The sequence below is a fragment of the Euphorbia lathyris genome, chromosome 6, assembly GCF_963576675.1.
Source record: "Euphorbia lathyris chromosome 6, ddEupLath1.1, whole genome shotgun sequence".
Taxonomy (NCBI): domain Eukaryota; kingdom Viridiplantae; phylum Streptophyta; class Magnoliopsida; order Malpighiales; family Euphorbiaceae; genus Euphorbia; species Euphorbia lathyris.
The window spans coordinates 57390164-57413342 of NC_088915.1; the positions used below are offsets into that span (position 1 = coordinate 57390164).

Consider the following 23179-nt stretch of genomic DNA (forward strand, 5'->3'; position numbering starts at 1 on the left):
TGGATGATTTTGTCAAATCAAAATCTTGTGGAAAGGTGTTTCAACACATCCTTTCAGTAGAACAGAACAGCTTAAACAACGACATTAACGGGTCATTCGGAAGGAAACAGATAAACGCGCGGGTCGAGCAAGCTACAGGAGAGAGAAAGAGAGAAAAAACGTGGAAAGCAAGACAGCTTTCCATCTTGTGCCAAGTGTAGGAGGATTGTTTACTTGTCCTTATTTTTACCTTTTTGTGACTTTTTACCCTTGTAATTAGGGTTGATGTAAGGGGAGTATAAATAGGAAGGGAATATTATTGTAATAGGTATCTCGGTATTACCGTCACCACTAGTTTTTATTCTCTGTTTTTTTATTGTCTGTTGAAGAATGTTTTTGGGAAGAACAAGTTGTTCACTCATGACAATGAGTGAGTAGTTCTTCTGCAGGCCTAGCTAGCCATTTAGACGACGATTGTAAGTATCCTTTATTAATGAATGGAGTATTTTTATCCATGATTGAGTGTTATTAGCATGCTTAAAGAATAGATTAAGATCGAGTCTATTTTATGGTTACCGAGGATGACACGACAGTGCTCCGACGTAATAGAAACAGCTAATTGGCATAAGTTGTAGTGGACGGACACGAAAACTACCACATATTGGGGTTTCTTATTGAATGCTCCCTGTTACTTAATGCTTGTTTGTATGTTAGCACAAGGACACTTGGTTAATATTACTTACTTAGTATCTTTGGAAATGGGACACCGGACCTTAGTGACCGATGAGGGAGAGACCCAACTCAGGAATATAGATCTACTTCATTTAGCGATAAAAGTTAGGCACAATTGTTCGTTAGGCGTATGGCTAGATCTGTGCTTGTTCATCTTGGATTCATTTATCTTATTATTCGGTTGTTTTTGTTTATGTAAAAGCTCACACACTATTCACCCACTCAAGAATTATATCTAACACTTAAGGTAACTTATTCTTCTCACTAAAGTCCAATCCCTGTGGAATACGACACTTGGTCTTACTAAATACTACATATGACCTAGTACACTTGCTAGCGTCCCTATTTAACACACCAATTGGTTCCTAATCAAATGAATGGTTACTTTTATTCTTTATCTTGCTCTAATTGTATGTATGGAAACATCCACTATGATAGTGCGCTGACACTTCAAGGGCCTTCCAGGAACTATTATTTTTTCTATGAGTGTTTGTTGAATTTGGAAGTCATGTAACCTAAAGGTTTTCGATCGGGTGGAGTTCGTGGGCACAAAAGCGGATTTTGTGATGTCCCATGCGAGCTCAAGTTTTCAAAAGCACACACTTTTCTCTCTGGTAATAGAGGTAGTTGCAAAGAAGATAAGTGGATTTGTTGGAAGCCTCCCAGAATCGCTTGGGTGAAGGTCAAGACCGACGAGGCTAGCAAGGAGTAATTCAGAGTGTACCTTAGAGGGCAGGGGGGCTTATTCGGGACCATAATGGAGGGTGCCTTGGTGGTTTTGTCGTTAACTTGGATATTTGTATGACTTTCTTAGCTGAAATTTGGGCTTTATTTTTTGGGTTATCTTTAGTGTGGGAGAAGGGTTATTGTAAACTTATCATTGAAATGTATTCACAGACGACATTGAGTTTGGTTGATAAGGTTGAAGCTCATCACCCCAGGCTTGGCTCATTCTCAATTGCAGAGAGTTTCGAGATCAAGATTAAGAGATTTATTTTGTGCATAGGAAGGTAATCAAGTTGTTGAGTGGATAACCAATTTCGCAGATTCTCTGACCATGGATCATCACGAGTGTGGTGTGCCTCCTACATGTCTTCAGGATATTTTTTTCAAAGGATCGCTACGGCTGGTCCCTGAGGAGGATAGTCTCCATATAATTTTTTTCATGTTTTTGTTGTGTCTGTTTTTGTTTCCCGCATTTCCTGCCTTCCTTCTCTACCAATTTTTTTTTTTTAAATAGCATATTATACAATGAGTCAAAAAATGCACTTTCCTTTACTTTTATTTTCATACATGTATCATTATATAAGAGAGTCGTTAATAAAAATTTATCTAATGTTAATGTTAATATTTTTATTTGATTATGATAATTAATTAACATTCTTGCTATTTATTTCCCTATCTGAATTTGCAAAGTTATATGAACTTCTTCTGAAGTATTCAATTTCAATAGTTTACATAAGAATTAAAAATGAAATTATCATGCATTAAGCTAAAAAAGAAATCATTGTGTAGCATAAAATATATAATCTCAGCTAAAAATGCAAAGATTTTATTTTTTGAAGAAGAGATATGAAGGCTTGGAAACAGGAAATTTGGAAGCAAAAGATGTTGATGTTTGCTTACAACAGTGGAAACACTCCTTAAGTAATGTCTCGGCTTTTTTCATTACAGATCCTCCAAAAAGGTCCAATTGCAATACTTCTACTTTCCTGTTAGTCAATGGTTAAATTTGGACATAAGGTAATAAAATTACCTTTGCAAATCAGTTTTTTTTTTTTTTTTTTTTGTCATTTTTATAGTTTTTTTTTTTTATTACATCCTAAAAATATATTAAGAAATACATAAACTTAAAAGTTATCTAAATTATGTTAGTATTTTTTTTAAATGTTAATATTATATTACTGAATTTATTTTATTAGTAGATTTTTTTGGTTACTCTTTCAATTCATTAAAAAAAATTGTGACATACACTTTATAAGCAATAATTATTTTCACTTTATTTTATTTGTGCTCATTTTGTTTAATCATATTGATTCTATTATTTGCATCAGTATATTAATACTCTCTTATTTATTGATTCCAATATTTATTTATTCTATAATAAGTCTATTATTCTAATTAATTTCCATAAACCCGCATTTTATAGCAGAAAAAAAGATGACTTAGGGTCTGTTTGGTTCAGCTGTTAGCTAACAGCTGTTACGGTTGCTGTTAGCTGTTTGCAGTTGCAGTAAGCTGTTAGCGGTTGCTGTTAGCTGTTTGTTATTAGCTGTTTAATTACTAGTGTTTGGTAAAATTATATTGAATGGTTGCTGTTCGAATTTAAAATGTCTAAAATGGATATGTTTTAAATTAATCAATGATGAAATTATAAAAGGAAAAATGTGAAAAAATGCCCATAACGTTTACAACTAAGAATAATTTTACTCTTAACGTCTAAAATAGTGCAACTTGACTCATAACGCTGGCAGCTAATAGCAATTTTACCCTTAACATTAGCAAGTTAGGTTGATTTCAGATATTATTAGAAAACATAGATATTTTATTTCTTATTCTACACCAATTGTAAATAGCAGTAGTTCTAAAAAAGAGATTTCATATTTTTTTGTGATTTGATAATAAAATTGAAAATTAATATTTATAAATTCAGTGAAATTTTTGAATTTTTTTATCCAACTCGTACAAAAGACAATAGTTTTTTTTCCGTCTAATCATATGTTTGTGATCTGTTACTTACGATGATAAAATGGTGCACATGTGAAGTGTAGATGACAATATTCATGACCAATAAGACTGTTTGATAAATTATTTCTCAAATTGATCCAACTTGTCAATGTTAGAGGTAAAATTGCTTTTGGCTGCCAATATTAGGGGTATAATTGCACCATTTTAGACATTAAGGGAAAAATTGCAAGCTATAAATGTTAGGGGTATTTTTGCACTTTATCCTATTATAAAATAAAAAATATGTTACACAAATTAATAAAAATAATCTATATAAAAAATTTATTGAACGCAACAAAACCTTATTCTTCCGGTAATTACGTTGTAGAAATATAAATAACGTAAAAGAATAAACATATTTTGTGGAAATAAGAAGGATAATTTTGTCAATAACAAATAACTACAAACAACTGTTTATGAAAAGCTCCAAATATGAGCTTTTCGTGAAACGCTCCAAAACGCTGCATTTTCTAGAAAAAAATGCTAAACGCTGCGGTTATATAAACCTAACCAAACGCTATATTTCCCGCGGTTTGGAGTGAAACGCTAAACGCTCATCCGAAAAGCTGAAACAAACACCCTCTTAACGTGTACTGATTATATGAAATGACATGTAATATGAAACAAAAAAAATCTCTAGAAAGACATGTAATATGAAACGGAGGTAGTATCATTTATAGCTAAGCTTTATACTTTTTATACTTGATAATTCTTTAACAGCATTATATATATATATAAGTATGTTTGAAATAATTGTAGATGAAAAATATATAACTAAAATATATTTTTGAGGGCAAATCGACTGGTCGGTATATGCTTATAATAAGGCAAAATTAGAATAAAAAATAGACTAATAGACTAATTAATTGGTGGAAGTAAAATTGTTATAATGTATTTTTAAAATAAAAGGTTAAATTAAATAATGTAATGTAACACAATATATGATGGAATTATATGTATTTCTATTGAATAATTAAATCCCAACATGTATTGTTATCCGACTCCGTTCTTTTTCAAAAATGTTTTTTTTTAACCAAACAAAAAATGTTTTACTCAATAGAAAGCAAAATATTTTACTTATTTTCTAATTTTAGAGCTCTATAAAAAAATATAGAAAGAAAATAGTTTATCAATGAGAAATAATTTAAAACAAGGGAAACAACTTTCCCTTTTAAGAATGAGAACTTACTCTTCAAAAAAAAAAAAAAAAAAGAATTCTCGTTGTGCATATATTTTATCGGATCTTCTTTATCTATTTGAATTGTATCTATTCTCTATTATTCTGTTGTTTATACCTTTCTCGGATTTAGTAAGAGCGGAAACGGTTTATCTTATCCGTGGATCTATAAATCTGCGTGGTTACAACAACAAAAAGGACTCAGATCCGAATGTTCAGAATGACCTAAAGGATGAAATTTGGATTGCAGATGTTTTTCTACAGATTTGGATTTACGAGAAGTATATGTTAAATTGTTGTTTGATGTTTTTTTTATATCTTTTATGGGTTTTTTTGCTCTTTGTAATCGTTTTCATCCCTTGGTGGATCTTGTATTGGCTTTAGCCTTTACTTGTTTGAACTTTTATTTCTTATATTTTGCTTGTTGTAATCCTTCTTTTTTCATCTAATGAAAATACAAGCATATTTCTCAAAAAAAAAAAAAAAAAAAAAACTTATTAACTATTACATGAATTAACAAAAATGGAAGATTAAAAAGAATGAGAAGTTATTATCTGTTATTTGAATTAAAATAATTAATATGAAACATTACTTATTTTTTAATCTTCGAAATAAATGGTAACTCATGTATACATATCGAAGCTAAACAATGAAAATAAATTATTTCTTCAATAAAACTTAATCCTTCAATTGGAAATTAATTATTTGAAGCGATAGAATTTCTTTCAACAATCATGGCCATTGGATTTTTCATGATGAGTTTTACGTGGATATAAAGTAAGCCCTAGAAGTTGACTTCCCTTGTTTGTCATGTAAAAACGAAGTCCCGTGACCCTTTGAATAATAACAAAAACCCATTAATGAACAGGGTAGATTCCACCTATGTTATGTCCACTCAAATTTGCCTAATATCAGAACTACTAAACTTCAAAAACACCCTTCTGAGTATAAACGGCCTCAAAATGACAGTAGGACAATCTCCAAATATAAAAAGTTTAGGAATTAATATGGTTTAGAAACATATTTAGAATTACATTTTTTTTATTTTCTAAAGCAATACTTCTAGTGCTTTTCCTCTTTGATTTATACTTCTAGTGCTTTCCTCCTCAAACATTCCTTTTCAAACATTCACTTTCTCTTCTTTAACTAAAGACCTAAATTTCTCTTTGTTCACTCAAATCAAAATATTTAAAAGAAATTTACTTGTTATTAGAGTGAGATTTGCTTGTTGAGTAACTTTTAGGTTAATAAAAAGAAAAATTGATTGTTGAATGATCATAATATTAGTAAAGATAAAGTTAAATAGTGATAGTACCCTTAATTATATACTAGGGAATAGGGCACTGACCTCTACCTTTTTTTTTTTTGCACATTGAAGCCTGAATACATAGGGTATTTTTCCAAAAAAAAACTGATTAGTCCCTTAAGTTTTGGAGAAGTATTAACTTTTCACTGATTTATTGAGTCCTAAATTTACTTAAATTAACCTTTTGACCCTTTAAAGCGAGTTATTAACCCCATGAACTTATTTGCAAAGCTATATGCTTTGAGTTGTTCAAATCTATCATATAGCAATATGGATTTAATCATGTCATATTAAGTAGGTTCCCGTGGCTATTCTAGACACCCTTAAAATTCAAAGGGTCAAACTGTTTTTAGGGTAAGTCCAAAGGGACCTGATGTATTCAACCCAAATTAAATTTTGAAATATATAGGGTAAATAATTTATTAGTCCCCAAGTTTTTACCTAACACACTGTTTAGTCCTCCTATTTTGAAAAACACATTATAAGGTCCCTAGCTTTTACCAATATTAACCCTTTGGTCCTTTTGTCTAGTTTTTTTAGACCTGTAACCATTATATTTTAGCATAAATAGACATATATAAAATAACAGAGTAACATGGTCAACTTGTATTGTACCGTGGTTGTCCTAAAAGCTAAGATATGTTCGGTTAAAAATCTAAAAAAATAGATAAAAGGACCACAGAGTTAATATTGGTAAAAGATAGGGACCTTAAAATGTGTTTTTCAAAATAAGGGAACTAAACAGTGTGTTAGGTAAAAACTAGAGGACTAATATATATATATATATAACCTAGAAAAAACAATCTAAATGCATGAATTCAAACAAGAGTGATAATATTTGGTAGCATGAATCCGGTAAGATTCAATTTCCCTTGGGAATCAAAATTTATATGACATTTATTTCTGTCATAACAAGTTTCTGATTAACACGATTTCTTCTCCTGATACACTAATTTGGTATAATGATGCCACAATTAATTAGCTCTAATTATGTGCACTTGTAAGAAACAAACCAAGCAACCTTAGGAGCCAGAAATTGCAGCTACCAGAAGGGGCTTTAATATCAACAATACACAGAGAATGCACATGATTTTACCTGCTTAATTAAGTTCAAAATGATGGCATATGCGAAAACCTGGATTCAATTTCAATTTCCTAATGAAGCGCAATCTGCCAGATCCTTTAAGAGTGTGACAACGTCATCTGAACTTCCAAGGAGATATCTAGCATTTGATCGCTTTCGTGCAACGGCACAAGAGAAGTAGTTGTCACCTTTGAGATCAAGTACAGAAGAACCCTCATGCATTGTTATTCTTTCAGGTACAATAGGCCGCCAAGCAGCAGTTGGAATGCTGTTCCTTTCAATTGTTGACATTGAACGTTGTTTCTTAAGGTGAGCTTTTGATTGGTTTCTTTTGCACGGAACCTTTGGCAAAGGTGAAACGAAAGGATCTGGTGAGCTGATTCGTGTTGGAGGAGGTTTTTCGCCTGGAAGCTCTGGCTCAAAAAATGTATAGATATCTTCGTCCTGAAACAGGTGATTCAGAAACAACTAGTTTTACATTACACCATATGGACAATGAGTTGCGTTATAGTAATGTTTTTGTTCTTGGAATGTTTTTGTTCTTCGAAACTTCTATCAAGTAATGAATTTGTCCATCAAACATGAAAATTAAAACTGTTTTGATTTATGCCAAGCTGAAAACTTACCTTTGTTAGAAAGTGGCCAACACAGAGGACATAATCTATTGGTGCTTTCATGCCTTGGTTATGAACTATTTCTCCTAAAATTCTATCAATGGCTGCACCCTTTAAAAAAATGGAAAATATCAGATGAGAAAAAAGATAACAATGTCATTTTATCAATCACATTACAGCAGGCATGTGGTGAATAGCTACATCCTAATTCCCGTACCTTAGTCACACCAACTGGTCGAACCTCAACAGAGCGGCCACCTTGAACGACATCAACAGCTGCATTTGAGATTGGACCTGTCCACAGATGCTGCAACATATCCCTTGCTTGAACTCTTCCAAACTCAACATCTTAGCATATGTAAGGAAAAACGAACAAACTAAGTATAAACAGCAGAACACATGAATTCTATATGCACAAGCACATCAATTTACAAGTATTTGTGCACAGTACGATTTTCACCAAGTACCAATCCACGTCCTGAACCATTTTACCACTTGAGTAGTTTCGTTACAGATAAAGTGCAATATATACAGAGGATAAGTACCTGCATACTTGTAATTCCATACAAGAGAAGTTTCACGAAGCTCAAAATGAGAACGGGGTGTTCTTTCTGTAAAATACTCGAAAACATGCTGAAATCATGAATAAGCACAAGGGTTTAGGTTCTAGAGGATCTCAGTTGGAAAAGACCACTCCAATGATAATGTATAAACCTTAACACTGTCGACCCAATCCATATTGAGATTTTCTGGCATTGTTGTCATCCACTCCCCAGTTGTAAGGCGTAAAAACATCCCATTTTCTGCTGCCAACCACATATTGTATTCTCCAAAGTTCTGCACAAGAAGTTGTTAAACCAAAAGCATAAACTGCAAAGAGCAAGGAGGACGATTGAAGAACAGTCAGTACTTCATCAAGAATGGCTCTATCACTTCCACTGAGTACAACAACAGTTGTCGTTTTATCATCACAAAGTTTCTTCAAAGGTTCTTTTAGCACTGGGTGCAATCTAGGATCCATTTCTCTAATTTGGCCATTCCTTCTACCTAAGTTGTCCACTGGTTCAGTTAAAGTTGCATTAAATCCCTGTAAAGAGAAGCACCAACAAAAAGGGGAGCAATTAAAGCAAATGAATAATAAGAGAATGGATAATGACAATGTAAATAGCATGGCAGACAATACAAAAGGTATGTATCTAAAAACATGTAAATCAGACCAATTATATCTACCACTTTTCTGCTAAAATTATTAAGAACATCCTACAGAAGCAAATGAAAAACTGAATTACAATTATCATAGCATCACAAAAAGATCTTCATAAGGTAGGCCAGGATTTTGTAAGATTTATACCTCATTGTATTTGAAAAACAATACAACCTATATTTTACTGAAACAATAGGGAAGTTTTTTCGTTTAACAATTGCAGTATCTAGAAATGAAACTGTCACAGAGAAAGGAAGAGAAAAAAATAACTGTAGTCTATATTCACTTGATAAAGAAGCGCCACAAATACACACATTATACACACCAGAAAGGATATACAAGGTAAGTCAAACAATCACAATTAATCAACATTAATGTTGATTTCCTAAGATTAAGCTACTGTTATGGAAGGTATGACTATACATTCTGTAACATAAACCAATGGGGAAGGACGCCACAGACTTTAAGGTGAAAGAAGAAGACTCGTTAAAATGATTTTCTACTCTTATATATGAATTGCAGCATCCTTCTGCTTTATACTAAATTTTCTTTTGTCATATAACCACAAAAAAAAAGGAACTCTTAGGAGAGATCAAGTTTTCACCAAATTCCAGAAATTGGAACAAAATGAAGTTAAGGGAAGTTAAGAACAGAAAATATACAACCAAAGAATTTCAAAATAAAGAAAGGATTAACAAATTAAAAAACAACAACCGGATAGAAAGGAATGCAAAATCAGGAAGAAAAAATATTTATGTCTAATCTCAATGTTCATAGAAGATTGAATATCATAGTATTCATGGTTGGAGCGGATGCAAGGAAAGGGGATCTTGTTCTTCCTAGAAATAATATATACAGCATGGATATCAGAAGCAATAGGGGAGGAATCAAAAGTCACCAACCTAAGTGATAAAGCAGCAATCAAACATAAAGAAACTAAGAAAAGAAATAATCAAAGATCCTTATCATCCTTTGAATAATTATCTAGCATTGAAGCCACCTTAAATCAATCTAAAAAAAAATGTCAAATAGAGGTGTCTTGAATTGCCACTGATTCAAAATAAAACTGTAAGAAAAAACTTATCTGCAAATCACTAAGCAAAAGAGGACAGTTTATATTTATACACACATGCATCACTTCGACACGTTTGTACAGAAACTATTCACTTCGACTATTCTTGGCATTCACTCAATGAGATCGTGAAAAGAAAACTGAAGTTTAGAAACTAAGGTCGTATAAGTAAAACTCATGTTGTCATGTTTTAGAAAAGAAAAGAGTGTACCAGAATAAGCAAACGGTTATTAGACTGCAAATATCTTTCTACTGAGAGTTCGATAGGAAGCAGAGGCGGAACTTGTCTTGTCCTCAATTGAGCTTCAACAACAGTATCATTCAGTTCACTATGCAAGGTGAAATCAGAATTAGAACAAAACTATGAATATCGTTTCTCCAGGTAATAGTAATAGTAATATTATATAAGGAACAACAACAGTATTGTCAATTGGTTATTTAGTACTTTCAAAAAACTAGTCAATGTCTTGGTTCAAATTTCAAAACAGTACATAAATGAATAATATCTCTTGAAAAGCAAAACCTTTTTTTTTCTGTCAATAGAACACTGCCATTTAGAAATAGAAATAGAAATCCTGTAAACCACATATCTTTGTTTCTTTATCTACTTCAACAATGTCTTAGAATAAGAAAAGGGAAACCAGAACAGAGTCAATTCTGTAAAGTTGGATGAGATTTTTTGTTTTTTAAAAGAAAATAACAATACATAAAAAAATATTAAAAAGGAAGCAATTGCAAGGACAACAGTTAGCAGAAAATAGAAATAATTAGAAATTGTGGAATAAAACTATCATCAATTAAGTTCTACTAAAGAGGAAGTTTCAATTAGCTAGAATCATAGTCAGAATTGGAATTGGATTGTGTTTGCCGCGGAAACGGTTTCCTAAACCAGAAACGTGTTTCCTATTTTCATTATTTACGGAAACATGTCTTATTGGTTTCCAGGAGTTTCTGTTTCTGAAACGAACACGAAACACGGAAACGCTACCGAAGAGGAATTTCCGTGCAACACAGGGGCAAGTTCTGCATATCTAAGCTCTAAGAACAACCATAGGTACAGGTGTCATGTCTTGATGCATAGTTTTTCCTTCAGCTTTGCCATCAGAAATTAAGGTTTACACGCTAGACCACTAGAGTGTTACTGTGAATACCTAACAAAAGTTGCAGCCCACTCTTGTGATGTGTGAGTTGTCACATGCCTGAAATTGTGATCATGCCTTTTTTCTCTTTCACCTTCTGCCATATTCAAAGCATAACCAATCGAAGCAGCTACTTCTGTGATATTCCATGGATTCACCAAAATAGCACCAGCACCAAGAGATTGTGCAGCACCTGCAAACTAGAAATTGATGACAATTGATGTAAAAACTATGAAACTCTCATCTCAATACTTTGATTCAATAACAAGCAAACAATGAATCCAATTAACTTCTTGTTTTGTATTTCTGTTTACAAATTAAATTTTGTATCAGGGCCCATTAGATTGAGGGGGCAATTTTAAAGTACATTGCTGGGTATAAATTTGGAGGACATGGCCTTGTACGCATATTTACTGCACCCACAAAGCTGCAATACACAATTTGAGATAGCTCTTGACCTGTTTAATAACTCAATTCAACTATTTCTTAATATTAATAATGTCATTATTGGATAGATTTTGGTTTTACAATTTCTATTCTACTTAAGACAATAATTTCCCTTATTAATAGAGTACTTTCACAATCCTGTAACAAGATATGTCCCCAAATTTATAGTAATAATGATTTCATTATTGTGCCAAATCCATTTGAGCTATATCTAATCCCTTTGCAACAATACAATCTAAAGAAAAGTGAAAAGCTTTAATTACCTCACTTAGTATGAGGACCCCTTTCTTGAAAGCTTGGCAGGCAACAAATTCATAGCTGACAAGATTCATTCCATCCCTTAAAGATGTGACAAGTGCCACATCTGGAATAACAATTTTAAAAATTATAACAAAATGGAAGAAACAAGAAGGTACAGAAACAAACAGGAGAAAATTATTTATACAGTCAACCAACTCAGACTCAATCAATTACGTTGAATATGAATGTGAGTTTTGTATTGATGTGGCTTCCTACAACTATGAACCGTCGAAACATGATCCGTGTAGCACATCCCTTACGATGGTCTAGGTGAACTAAAATAGGAAGTGCATGTTGATACATGTATTGAAGAGATCTGGAAATAGCAATGCCAATTTTGTAGAATCCGTCATCTTTTCTTTAACAGTTATTAGTTACGAAACATAAGTGATGGCAGTGGAGCACCATGAACCAAGTAATTCTTTCAGCATTTTAATATGTTTTACGTTCATAGCTCGCAATAAATTACTTTGATAAATATATGCCCCTTTACCCTTCCTGACATCCCACTTAAGGTAGGAGTCACTATTACTGTCAACGGTGACTGAAAGCTCTGGCTGGTTAGAGAATCCTATTCCTAATAACCAAGACTTCCTATTACAAGTTTAGCAGTTAATAATTATATATTGGGGAGCGATGCAAAAGAAAAAATCATTTACTGAAGATTTAGAACACCCAAGCCAAATTAGAGAGAGAACCATAAAGAACAACGAACTTCACATAAAGCAGTACCAGTAACAGCATAAAGTGCACATAATGCATGAAAGTCGAGAGATCGATCCTGTAATCGCAAAGCAAATGTATTTAGGTGGGTTACACAATCAGAAATTAAGTGGTTAAAAAGGAAATATGTTTTCAAGATAAGTATTATTGTACAATAAGAATACAAGTTACACATATCCAGACTTTTAATTCATGCAGATCGTGCCTAATTCAACTTTAGTCTATAATGGTTCCCTCAGTACAAAAACTTAACATGTTTTTGAGACTAAGCACTATTGTATAATAAGAATGCATGTGACACTATGCCCAAGCATTTCACTTTAAGGTAGGTATTGCCTTATTTCAACTTCACTCTCCCACTGATTCCCTCAATTTACAAAATATAATAATAATAATAATAGTAATAATAAAAAAATTTCTTAGTACCAGTATTTACACACCTCGTGAAATCACTTCCCTATAAAGGATTAAAACACCATTGGCCCTCTGATCTATCCAAAATGTTGGTTTTTTTCATGAGCTATCCAAAATGTTGATCTTTGCCCGCTGACCTATTATTTTATAACATTTACCTCTTGACCTATCAAACTGAGTGAAATCTTAACCAATGTGAATGGTAAGTTAACAGTTCTATTAAATTTTTAACATTCCATTACAGTTTATGTATCAGGTTTCTATTAGGTATGTTATGGTTTTATTTTATTTATTTTTAATGAATTAACTTACTCTACATATTTATCTAAGTGTCAAATTTTTATTGATGATTGCCACGCGTATTATCTAAAGTAAAAAATCATGCCAAGTTGGACAGTTTGACGAAAATGTAAACTTACTGTCCACATTGGTTGAGATCTCACCAAAGGTTATGGGACAAATGAACTATCATGGAACCAATTGAACTAAAAGTTTAAGCCGGTAGTTAAGGCCTAATTCATATTAATCTAACATACTCCTGCACGCAAATGTCCACTGGGTTTGAAGCGTGTACAACACAGACCCATATTACCATGTGTTGAAATTAAATCAACAAATGAGGTTGTCAGTATTCGAACCCTTGATCACTTGGTCTAAGAGGCTCTTATACCATGTCTTGAAACCAATTGAACTAAAAGCTTAAGCTGATAGGTAAAGCCCAATTCATATTAATATCTGACAGTTACCAAATAATAGGTCATAGGGCAAAGACCAACATTTTGGATAGACCAGGGGCCAATAGTGCTTTAAGCCTACTTAAAATACAACTCCAACTGTCATTTTTACAAAATGATCTTGACAAATTAAGTCAAAACTCAAAGGTCAACAAGACCACGTAAAAAAAAGGAGTAAATATATCAGAAAATTTTGATGAAATGTGTATTTTGGTATCAGGTCCAAAAAGAAGTGGAAGTTTAGACTTGTAATTTTTTTCCTTAGCTCAAAGGAGGCCACGCAATATTTCATGTTATGCATGAAAAATATGGGTCTCTGGTTCTTCACTAGTTATAAAAAGTGAAATTAGTGACATAAAGACAAACCAGATGATGTATTGGCACAGCAGTAAGAGTTCCAAATCTTCCATTAATGCGTCCGACAATCTCATGAACCTGGCTTGTAAGCTTTTGATCTGCAAAATGCAAAAACAACAAGATTATAGTAGAAAATCCATGTCTATAGTGACAAAAGATTAGAGAAAACCACAAAGAAACAAAAATGATATTTGGGCCAACAAAGCAAGTAATTCTTGTGTACCAGTTTCTATGAACTAAGTGCAGGACTATTCTTATTTTGATATTATATCAAAGCAATCCCAAAAGCAGAATTAGCAGTTGTTTTCACATGAAATAATCCCCAACATAGTTACAAACAAAAGGACAGATTGAAAACAAACCATAAACGAAGCAGAAAATACAAATTTAAAGATAAGCAGATCAAAGAAAACATGCAGTGCAACCACTCAAGAATAAAAAACACATCTACAGTTCCACTGTGCAAGCGTTTTCATATAGAAATAAGAACCCTCAACTAACTGATTTGTTATACGTCAGACATTATCGGTGTCAAGTAAAGCTAGATTTTGGTTTAAGCACTCCACAGTTCACAGGCTCACTTATCTGGAACTTCTGCCATATCTCATTGATGGAAGACTGAACTGCTGGTTACATATTTATATATATATGTGTATGCGTGTGTGCGTGCGCGAGCCCGCGCACACGTGTGTCTAGAGAGGAAACAAAAACATTCAGCAAGTTTCCCTGTCATACAATAAAAGTTGATACAGATCAATAAGTTCAAGCTTCCCTGAACATTGAAATCTTATGTGTTATAAACCATGGAAATAGAGAGAAGTCCATCTGAAACCATGTTGATTAAGAGACTACACGGATATATTTTACTTAAGAGCAATACACATATATATAAAAGGTTCTCCTTCAATCAAGGAGACACTTTAGGCCCACATCAGCCTACACCAGTCCTGTAGTAGCCTAAGCATCCTTTAGCTTACTTAGGCATGCTTACATTTATTACATTGATTTATTATAACATCATGGTTCATTAGTGTAACAGACCATGTAATACACTATAATACATGGGATACCATGTAGATTAAGAGCCTACATGAATATATTAAACTTAAGATGAATACACATATTTATACAAGGTTTTCCCTACAATAAAGAAAACATAGTGGCCCTACTAGCAGCCTATAGCTGTCACAGCAGCCTAAGCATGCTATACATTTATTACATTGACTTTCTGTAACACTCCCCTCAAGCTGAAGCATGGATTTTAATCATGCTCAGCTTGCTACAAATACAAATAACATAGTCCTAAAAACAATACACTCAAGATACTTTAGAATATAAAATATAATCCGGGGCACGCGGCCTAGAAGAACAAATCAGCGGAAGAACATCAAGCTTTGTTCCAAAACAGAGAAGCAAAACTCAGTTGTAGCCACATGCAAGAGGCTGCCAGCAACATCAGTGCACAAAAGGAGATTCACCGGAAAACTAACGGGACAGACAAATCGGAAATAGAGAGTCGACGACGGCGGAAGAAGAACCGAGAAATTCTTCTCACAAGGCAGACAACAATGCTGAAAGAAACAGCTCAGAAATGTAAACCCAGAAATTCTGCTCATAAAGCCGAAGACAAATTCTGGAATCTCAATCCAGAAACCCAAAACAGAGACCAAACAAGGCTCTAATCCCATGTAAGGAGGACTTTTCTTACAGCGACGATGATACAGGGTGGCCGGAATATGAGGAAATGCCGATCAGAGGCGGAGAGGATGAACCAGAGGGGTGGTGAGATAAAATGACGTCCCAACAGTGAGTATTCAAGAGACCCAAGCTCTTGACTGAAATGGAACCCTGGGAAATACTACCCAGAAAATATTGAACCCTGGGAAATACTACCCAGAAAATATTGAACCTTGCAGAAACACAACTCTAGAAATACTTCACAACTCTGGAAATACTACCAGAAAAAAGAATTCAGAAACCTTAGACCTTAGGCTCTGATACCATGTAATACACTAGAATACATGGGATACCATGTAGATTAAGAGCCTACATGAATATATTAAACTTAAGATGAATACACATATTTATACAAGGTTTTCCCTACAATAAAGAAAACATAGTGGCCCTACTAGCCGCCTATAGCTGTCACAGCAGCCTAAGCATGCTATACATTTATTACATTGACTTTGTGTAACAATTGGCAAAGGCAGAAGGTGCAAAAACAGGATGCTTTAGCGCTTTTGTCTAGCCAAAAAGCTAAGACCGGTTTTACTTAGAAAGGTAAGTAGACAGAGCAGGAATGAACTTCCTGCAATTTTAAGTTGTTAGATTAAGGAATTGGAGCCATCTCATTGGAAAAATACTAGATAGGACCTTACAAATAATGCCTTAATTTGCATAAAGCCTATGATATGGTTAGAGAGAAACCATTCTGCAAGGTATGAATCATTGCTAACTCAATTATGCCTTCAAACAGAGAAAACCCTGTTTACATAAGAAATTTTTGCTCTGTGGCGCTTCTAGAGTTCCATGCACTTGCAACTTCCAGTTCTTCATTCTTTCTTCATAATATAGTATTGAAAGAAAAATATGTTTTGATATAATCCAGATGGGTATAGAATATTTAGATTCTAGCATTTCAAATCCCAGCTTTATCCTAATTGTTTCTTTCCCAGAAGTCCAATACTATGTTGCACAGAAACAGAAAAGAAACGGATACGAAACGCGGAAACGCTAATGAAGAAGAGTCTCCGTGCAACATAGGTCCAATACCATCTGCAGGAAACCCCCCTAATTCTAATAAGTGCAAGCAAAGTACCATATAATGTTATTAACATCTATTGGAGTAGCCTACATGTTGATTTTTCATATAGGTGAAAACATGAAAATTTACGAGTTTTATCTTATGAAAAAAATACATTCATTGAGGATGTAAGCATACATTCAGGGACATCAGTCCTTGTTGGCACAGCTATTTGCAACAAAACGACTTTGTCACGCCAATCTGGATTTTCCTCGAGGAATTGTTCAAACGCCAAAATCTTTTGGGGAATCCCTTTAATCATATCAAGACGATCAACTCCTAACATTACCTGCCCACATTGAAAAAGTAACTACCAGTAATCAAAAAGTAAAACAATGTAATCTTAATAATAGCCCGCAAATGATCTTCATATATGAACCTGTAATAGTGGACTTGAATTTATGAGAATGGGCAAGTCGTTCATTCTAGACTACCAACAACTTGAATTATGTTTGCATAATCAAATTGGAAAGAAATAATTGAAAATAAAAACACCATGGCAACAGAACAGCTATCAGGACTACAAACTCAGTGTTCCAAACATCAAATAAGAAAACGAAAAAGCATTCATGTGAAAATTAAAATCAACAGCAAGGTTAGATAAGAAAGGCAAAAAGAAACTACAATATAGAACTCCATGTTTAAGCAAAACTTAAAATTTTAGCTTATTTTCTAATTTTGTGTAAGCATTATTATGCAGCCAGACTTAAGAGAAAAAATCTCAAAAACAAACTAATAAGAAACAGAACATAGTTCTCACACCCATGTAAGAATATTAGAACACAAGTTTTTTTAATGCAGATTAGTAAAAAACAGTAGAACTAGAAGATACGATAATCTGACAAAAGAACAAGAAATCCAAACCTTTCTTCCTGCAAATCTCTCTTTCAATTCTTTCATGTGGTCTTGGACCTGAGGGAGTGCAAGAGCTCGAATGAACCGCTCAGAATCAATCCCAATAGGAAACTGTAGTTTCAATCTCCCAAAAACAAAATGTTGGCATCATGAGGAAGAATCAGGGTGTTTAAATGGACTTATATGTAAGGCCAAAGAGATCCGTTCACTAATAATAAAGAAGCAACAATGTTGCAGATGCATTGATAAAGAAAGAACAAAGTGATCAGCTGATATACCGCAGCCACACGAGTCAATTTTCCCTGATCCTCTACTCCTTCAGGTGTACCCTCTAGTCCAAGGATACGAGTACATGCACTCACAAAATGCCTTGCATAATCATATGTGTGGAAGCTGGAAATAAAAGAACCCACCAATTAGAAACTAGTAAACTAGTGATCCTTAAACAAAGCTCCCACTGAAACAAATTTGTCAGAAAAGATTGTTACTATTTCTTATTACACCATAACACCATTGGACTCAGTTGGTTCACTTGTAAGCATTCAGAAAGAAGATTGACAGAATCATATGTGTGGAAGCTGGAAGTGAAAGAACCCAGCCATTATAAACCAGTAAACTAATGATCCCTAAGAAAAGCTCCCACTGAAATTCTGTCAGAAAAGATTCTTATCATTTCTTATCACATCATGCCACCATTGGAATCAAGTGGTTCACTTGTAAGCATTCAAGAAGGAGGTTGACGGAATGTCTAACTAATGTGCAGAATTAGACAAAGAACATTAAAGGTAGAGAACCAAAATTACCATAGTTTAGGACAACTATAGCAATTTTAAAGGTTCTTTTTTTTTGGTGAGCAAAGACGTACTTATTTCTTGACAGGGTATTAGATAATGTTTGCAAATACAATGTAAAAATCTACAGGCGTTGAATTGTATGGAAATCTATATAAAATAAATTGCAGAATCAAGACTTTACTAATACAAGAGACATTTCATATTTTCAGTGCCATAAGAAGACAATACCCCTATCCTATGTATCCCAAATTTGATAGAGAAGAGAATAATATAAAGTTTCAAAAACAAGACTAACTGATATAGAGTATATTCAATGTAAAATACGTAAAAAGCCAATAAGTTGTGCCCCCATGCTAATATAGAATGCCATAAACCATGTCTAAGCACTTAATTTTCTACAGGTACTCATGTAGCTAGCAAGCCCAAGCCTGAATTGTGTTGCATAGACCAAAAGGTCAACCAAAAAACTTATGCTTGGCTTATACAAATGATCGCCCAACAATTTGACTCTGCTACAGTGCTGTGGTTAGTAACTACTTACTGGGAATTTAGGCTACAGTCTCATATAATTGCCTGATTGAATACCCACATGCAAATATGCTAATGCATACAATGAACTGAATTATGAAGGGCATCTTATTATATTGAATCCATAAATTTTTTTTTCAATTAAAAAAGACCATAATTTTTGCAATGTCCAGATGAACTTTTGGATGTGATTGTTCAAATTGCATATTGGGCATCAGCTGACTTGGTGACAATTAATCTGTTGCAGTACATGATATCCTTCTTCAGCAGACAAATAATTAATGAAGCACATTCAAGAACTCTGAGAAGCATAAATCTAGGCCTGGGTGCATTTTCACAAGCAATTCCATTAATCTGAATTTTACAGTGATATTAAAATTGCAAGCATTTTTAAGGCATTAAAGAATATCAATCTAAACATACGAAGCAATTCAGGGCTTACAGAAGGCCAGCGGAAGAATGTACTTCAAAATCTTATGTTGTAATATAAATAACTTACCCAACTAAATCAGCAGCAAGAACAGATCTCAACAAGTCAGAACGAGATGGCAGCATCCTATGTATTTCTGAAGAAGGAAAGGGTGTGTGGAGAAACCAACCAACTTTCATTTTGCTGTTATGTTCTTTCAAACATTTGGGAAGAAACATTAGATGGTAATCATGGCACCAAACAACATCCCCCTCCTGGTAATGCTCATTTACAACATCAGCAAACATTTGGTTTGCCCTCTTATATGCATCAAACTGAGACTGAAAGCTACGAGTAGTTGCAAGTCGATCTTCTTGGGGAAGTCCAAGATAATGGAAGAGTGGCCAGAGCATGTTGTTACAGTAACCATTATAATACTGATGCACAACATCTTCATCAAGAAAAACAGGGATGCACCTCTGCAGTCAATAGAGCAGAATTAAGAAGAAATGCCTTGTGCACACTATGTCTAGAGAGGAAAGTAATGGTGATGGAAAATGGGGAAGAGAGTTCATGCATACAGTTATGCTAAATCAAAGACAAAATAAACAATGTCAATGAGAACTTCAAGAATTTGAACCTTTTCAGCAAGAGCTTTAGTTAGTGCCTCTTGTCCAGCTTCATCAGGCACATTTACACCAGCCCAGCCAATCCATCTAGCATCAAACTCCTTCACACCTTCAACCAAAATGATAAGGTCTCAGATTATTGTTTTTCATTTCATCAATAAGAACTAAGGAAATTTATATGGATCAATGGGAAACAAAGGCTGAAGAAGCTTTCTGATGTACAAAAGACCACGTAGCACATATAATTAAAGCAGGATTCATTATGCAGTAACTGTACAATGCAGATCACTTGGGTAGCAAAGCATGGTTGGTTTGGGGTACTCGACCTGGAAGTACAAGGTCACTGTCAATGAATTCTTGGAGAAAGGAACTTTAAACTGATGATAACTTGAGAATGCCAGACCATGGGCAAGTCCTGGCAGTAACCATTTACATATTTTGGTGTATTGCATATGGTACATGAGGAATATGATTATTTTAAAGACTGCAAATCTAAAGGAAACGGAAGAAATAGTAAATAAAGCTTTCAAGGAGGTCGGGACTACACTAGTTTTTTCACAGATATCCTACTCCAGCAGATGGAATCTACCACCAATAGGAATCAAAAAAGTTTTGCTCTGATGCAGCTTCTCTAAAGACACAAAACAAGCAAACTCAACCATGATAGCCAAGCCTCAAAGCTATGAAGCTTTGGCCTCAAAGAAAGCAGTTCATGCTGCCAAAGTAATGGTAATCAACCAAACCAATTTTGAGCCAGACTCCTTACACCATAAGATTGTCTATTGAGGCTCCAGACCAAGTTATCTTTTGGTACATTGATCCTATAGTGTCTGATTTTTAATTAATTCCTCAAGAGAAGCCTTTCTATACTTCCAATTATGTTAGACAGCCAAGGTTGCCGCTTACTGAATAACTTGGGTGCATATTTCTTTAACTGCACAATACATTGGGTTCATTTTCCTCCATCTCATTTAGTGATCTCATTGAATTCTACTGCCAACTTCTGACAATTGATTGTGAAGTAATGAAACAATTATATCTGAAAAACAATAAAGACAGTAGAAAGGAAAAAAGTGTGTGCTACAACAGGAAATGAAAATGGGAAGAAAAACATGGGGCATCACTCACCTAAAAGTGCACTGACTAGCCCCCCTACACTAATCTCAAGTTGCCATGAATCTTCACTTTGCCTAACTGCAGAGACTGGCAACCTGTTAGCAACCACCAATAAACGTTGTTTAGGTGGCCATGCATCTGGCAGTTCACTTCCATCAAACCCTTCTAACAGAGCTTCGTCCTTAATTGCACCAGAATGTTCATCCTCATTAGAAACTGAATCATTTGTGAAGAGCTCTGGTTCTGTGTTATTTTCACCCACTTCATCAGTCGAAGTAAAAATCTTGTTGATCCTCCGAAGCTCTCTCTCACGCAGAAGCCTTTCTAATCTAGTTCTGGGAGTGACAGGAGAGCAGACAGGAGGACAGCTAAACTTATTTCCTGGCATATGCTTAGTCGGCAGCAAAGCCTGCAATTTCCAAATCTTATTCATGCTGACACATTACATATATTCTTTCTTGACATTGTAAATAGGCTCATTTATAACTGCTTAGCAGAAAAATAAAAGGATAAAAGAAAAAAAAAACAATCATAAGTATGCAACCCATTCACATAATCGCATAGTGTTGGTGATTGGAAAAACATGCTCTTAAATTTTTCAGATATCAGATTAACTCTCAACTAAAATTCCATTTTCAAATTCTCGTATTAATTGGATCAAAAGATCAAAACTATGGGCCTTAGCATATGTCTTTTTTTTCCTCCATCTTAAGAACTCAAAACTGCAAACGACTTTCAGACAATCATGCAAAAGCATCTTTCCTTTCCATCACTGGCCATTCGAAACAGCAAGCAAAATATGATTTTTTTTTTTAATGATAGTACAGTAATATAGCAAAAGAATGCAGTAGGCAATAGAATACGACAAAAACAATATGGAAAAGATAAATAAAGGCTTAAGAGCTCTTACATGGCCAGTCATTAGAGTTTAAGAAAGGCAGATACAATTTAATTTCGACCTAAGATTGCAATTGGAAAAATGAATAGATATTAGTTCTCATCTAAATAAAATAATGAATAAGCAGGAGAGAAGAAACAGATGAAATGCAAAATTGCCATTAACATCACATAACAGAAGAACAAAAATATTGCAACCAGTCACCAGAACACGTGAGCCAAACACGCAAACGGAATCGTCATCGAGAGATAAACAGCAATTCATTTACAATGCAAAACATGAGAATGAAGCGATATTCGAAACCAAACAAAGAGCGAAGTAAATTGATGAAATCGAAGAAAAATCAGTGAGTGAAGGCAAAAAAACAAAAATGCAGAACAAAATCAAAGCACCGTTTCACGATAAGCGAAAATCAAAAAAGCGAATAGGTTACCAGTTAAAGAAGAAAAATGCAGATACGATGAAGAGGGATATGAAATTGAAGAGAGTGAAAAAGGAAGGGAAATTGAAAAGGAAGGGTGTAAAAGAGCCATACGAAGAGTGGAGACGAGGAAGCAAGTTGGCAAAAGCGATATTTAAGGGGGGGCAGCTGTGGTGTGCCAGAGATAACAGAAAAATCTACATTTATATATATGTGTTCTTGAATGGATTGGAACATACTACAAACACATTTGATTTCGATATTTTATCTATCCATCGTCCATGCAGAATTCGAATATAATAATGCTAATATTCATGACAATTCACAAGTACGGAAATTTTCGCCTTTCTATTTTCCTTTCTCGGTGAGAGAATCTTTGTATTTTATTTTATTTATCCTCGCTTATATATGTACCTATCTCATTAATAGTAATTAATTTCTCATTAAGTTAATTATTTTTTAACAATAAGAGTATTAAGGAAATTCTGAAACCCCCTCCTCGAGTTGGAACTGCATCGGATAGTCCAATTTGGAATGAAAGCAAGTCGGGTTTGTATACGATAAAGAGTGCTTATGCATTAGCAACAGAGGTGGTGGCTCCGAATAATCATCTGATTATTATGGGTGATTGGGATAAAATTTGGATGGCAAATATTCCGTACAAAGTTAGATTTTTTGTTTGGCGTCTTGGCAGGAATTGTTTGCCATTGCGTTTTA

General features: G+C 34.0%; 1 protein-coding gene and 1 long non-coding RNA gene across 6 annotated transcripts in view; both read right to left on the reverse strand.

The window, feature by feature from the left end:
• The window catches only part of LOC136232817 (uncharacterized), a 66111-nt gene that overhangs the window by 16309 nt on the left and 26623 nt on the right, over positions 1–23179 (reverse strand). The gene's annotated exons all lie outside the window — the stretch shown is intronic.
• On the reverse strand, positions 6926–22800 carry LOC136232526 (alpha,alpha-trehalose-phosphate synthase [UDP-forming] 1-like). 5 transcript variants are annotated; one of them, XM_066021735.1, is made up of 19 exons: positions 22577–22710; positions 22054–22102; positions 21156–21552; positions 20039–20136; positions 19489–19877; positions 17946–18060; positions 17677–17778; positions 16951–17101; positions 14019–14107; positions 12514–12562; positions 11745–11845; positions 11047–11234; positions 10107–10224; positions 8530–8706; positions 8334–8456; positions 8165–8252; positions 7837–7967; positions 7632–7730; positions 6926–7449 (listed from the first exon to the last, which is right to left on the reverse strand). In XM_066021735.1, the coding sequence occupies exons 2-19, from the start codon at positions 22063–22065 to the stop codon at positions 7069–7071; spliced, it is 2808 nt and encodes a 935-aa protein (XP_065877807.1). In that variant the 5' UTR covers positions 22066–22102; positions 22577–22710; the 3' UTR covers positions 6926–7068. The 5 variants fall into 5 exon arrangements, 4 of the variants coding, with proteins under 4 accessions (XP_065877807.1, XP_065877806.1, XP_065877805.1 ...); XM_066021734.1 differs by having other exon boundaries at positions 22475–22647; XM_066021733.1 differs by lacking the exon at positions 22054–22102 and having other exon boundaries at positions 22577–22795.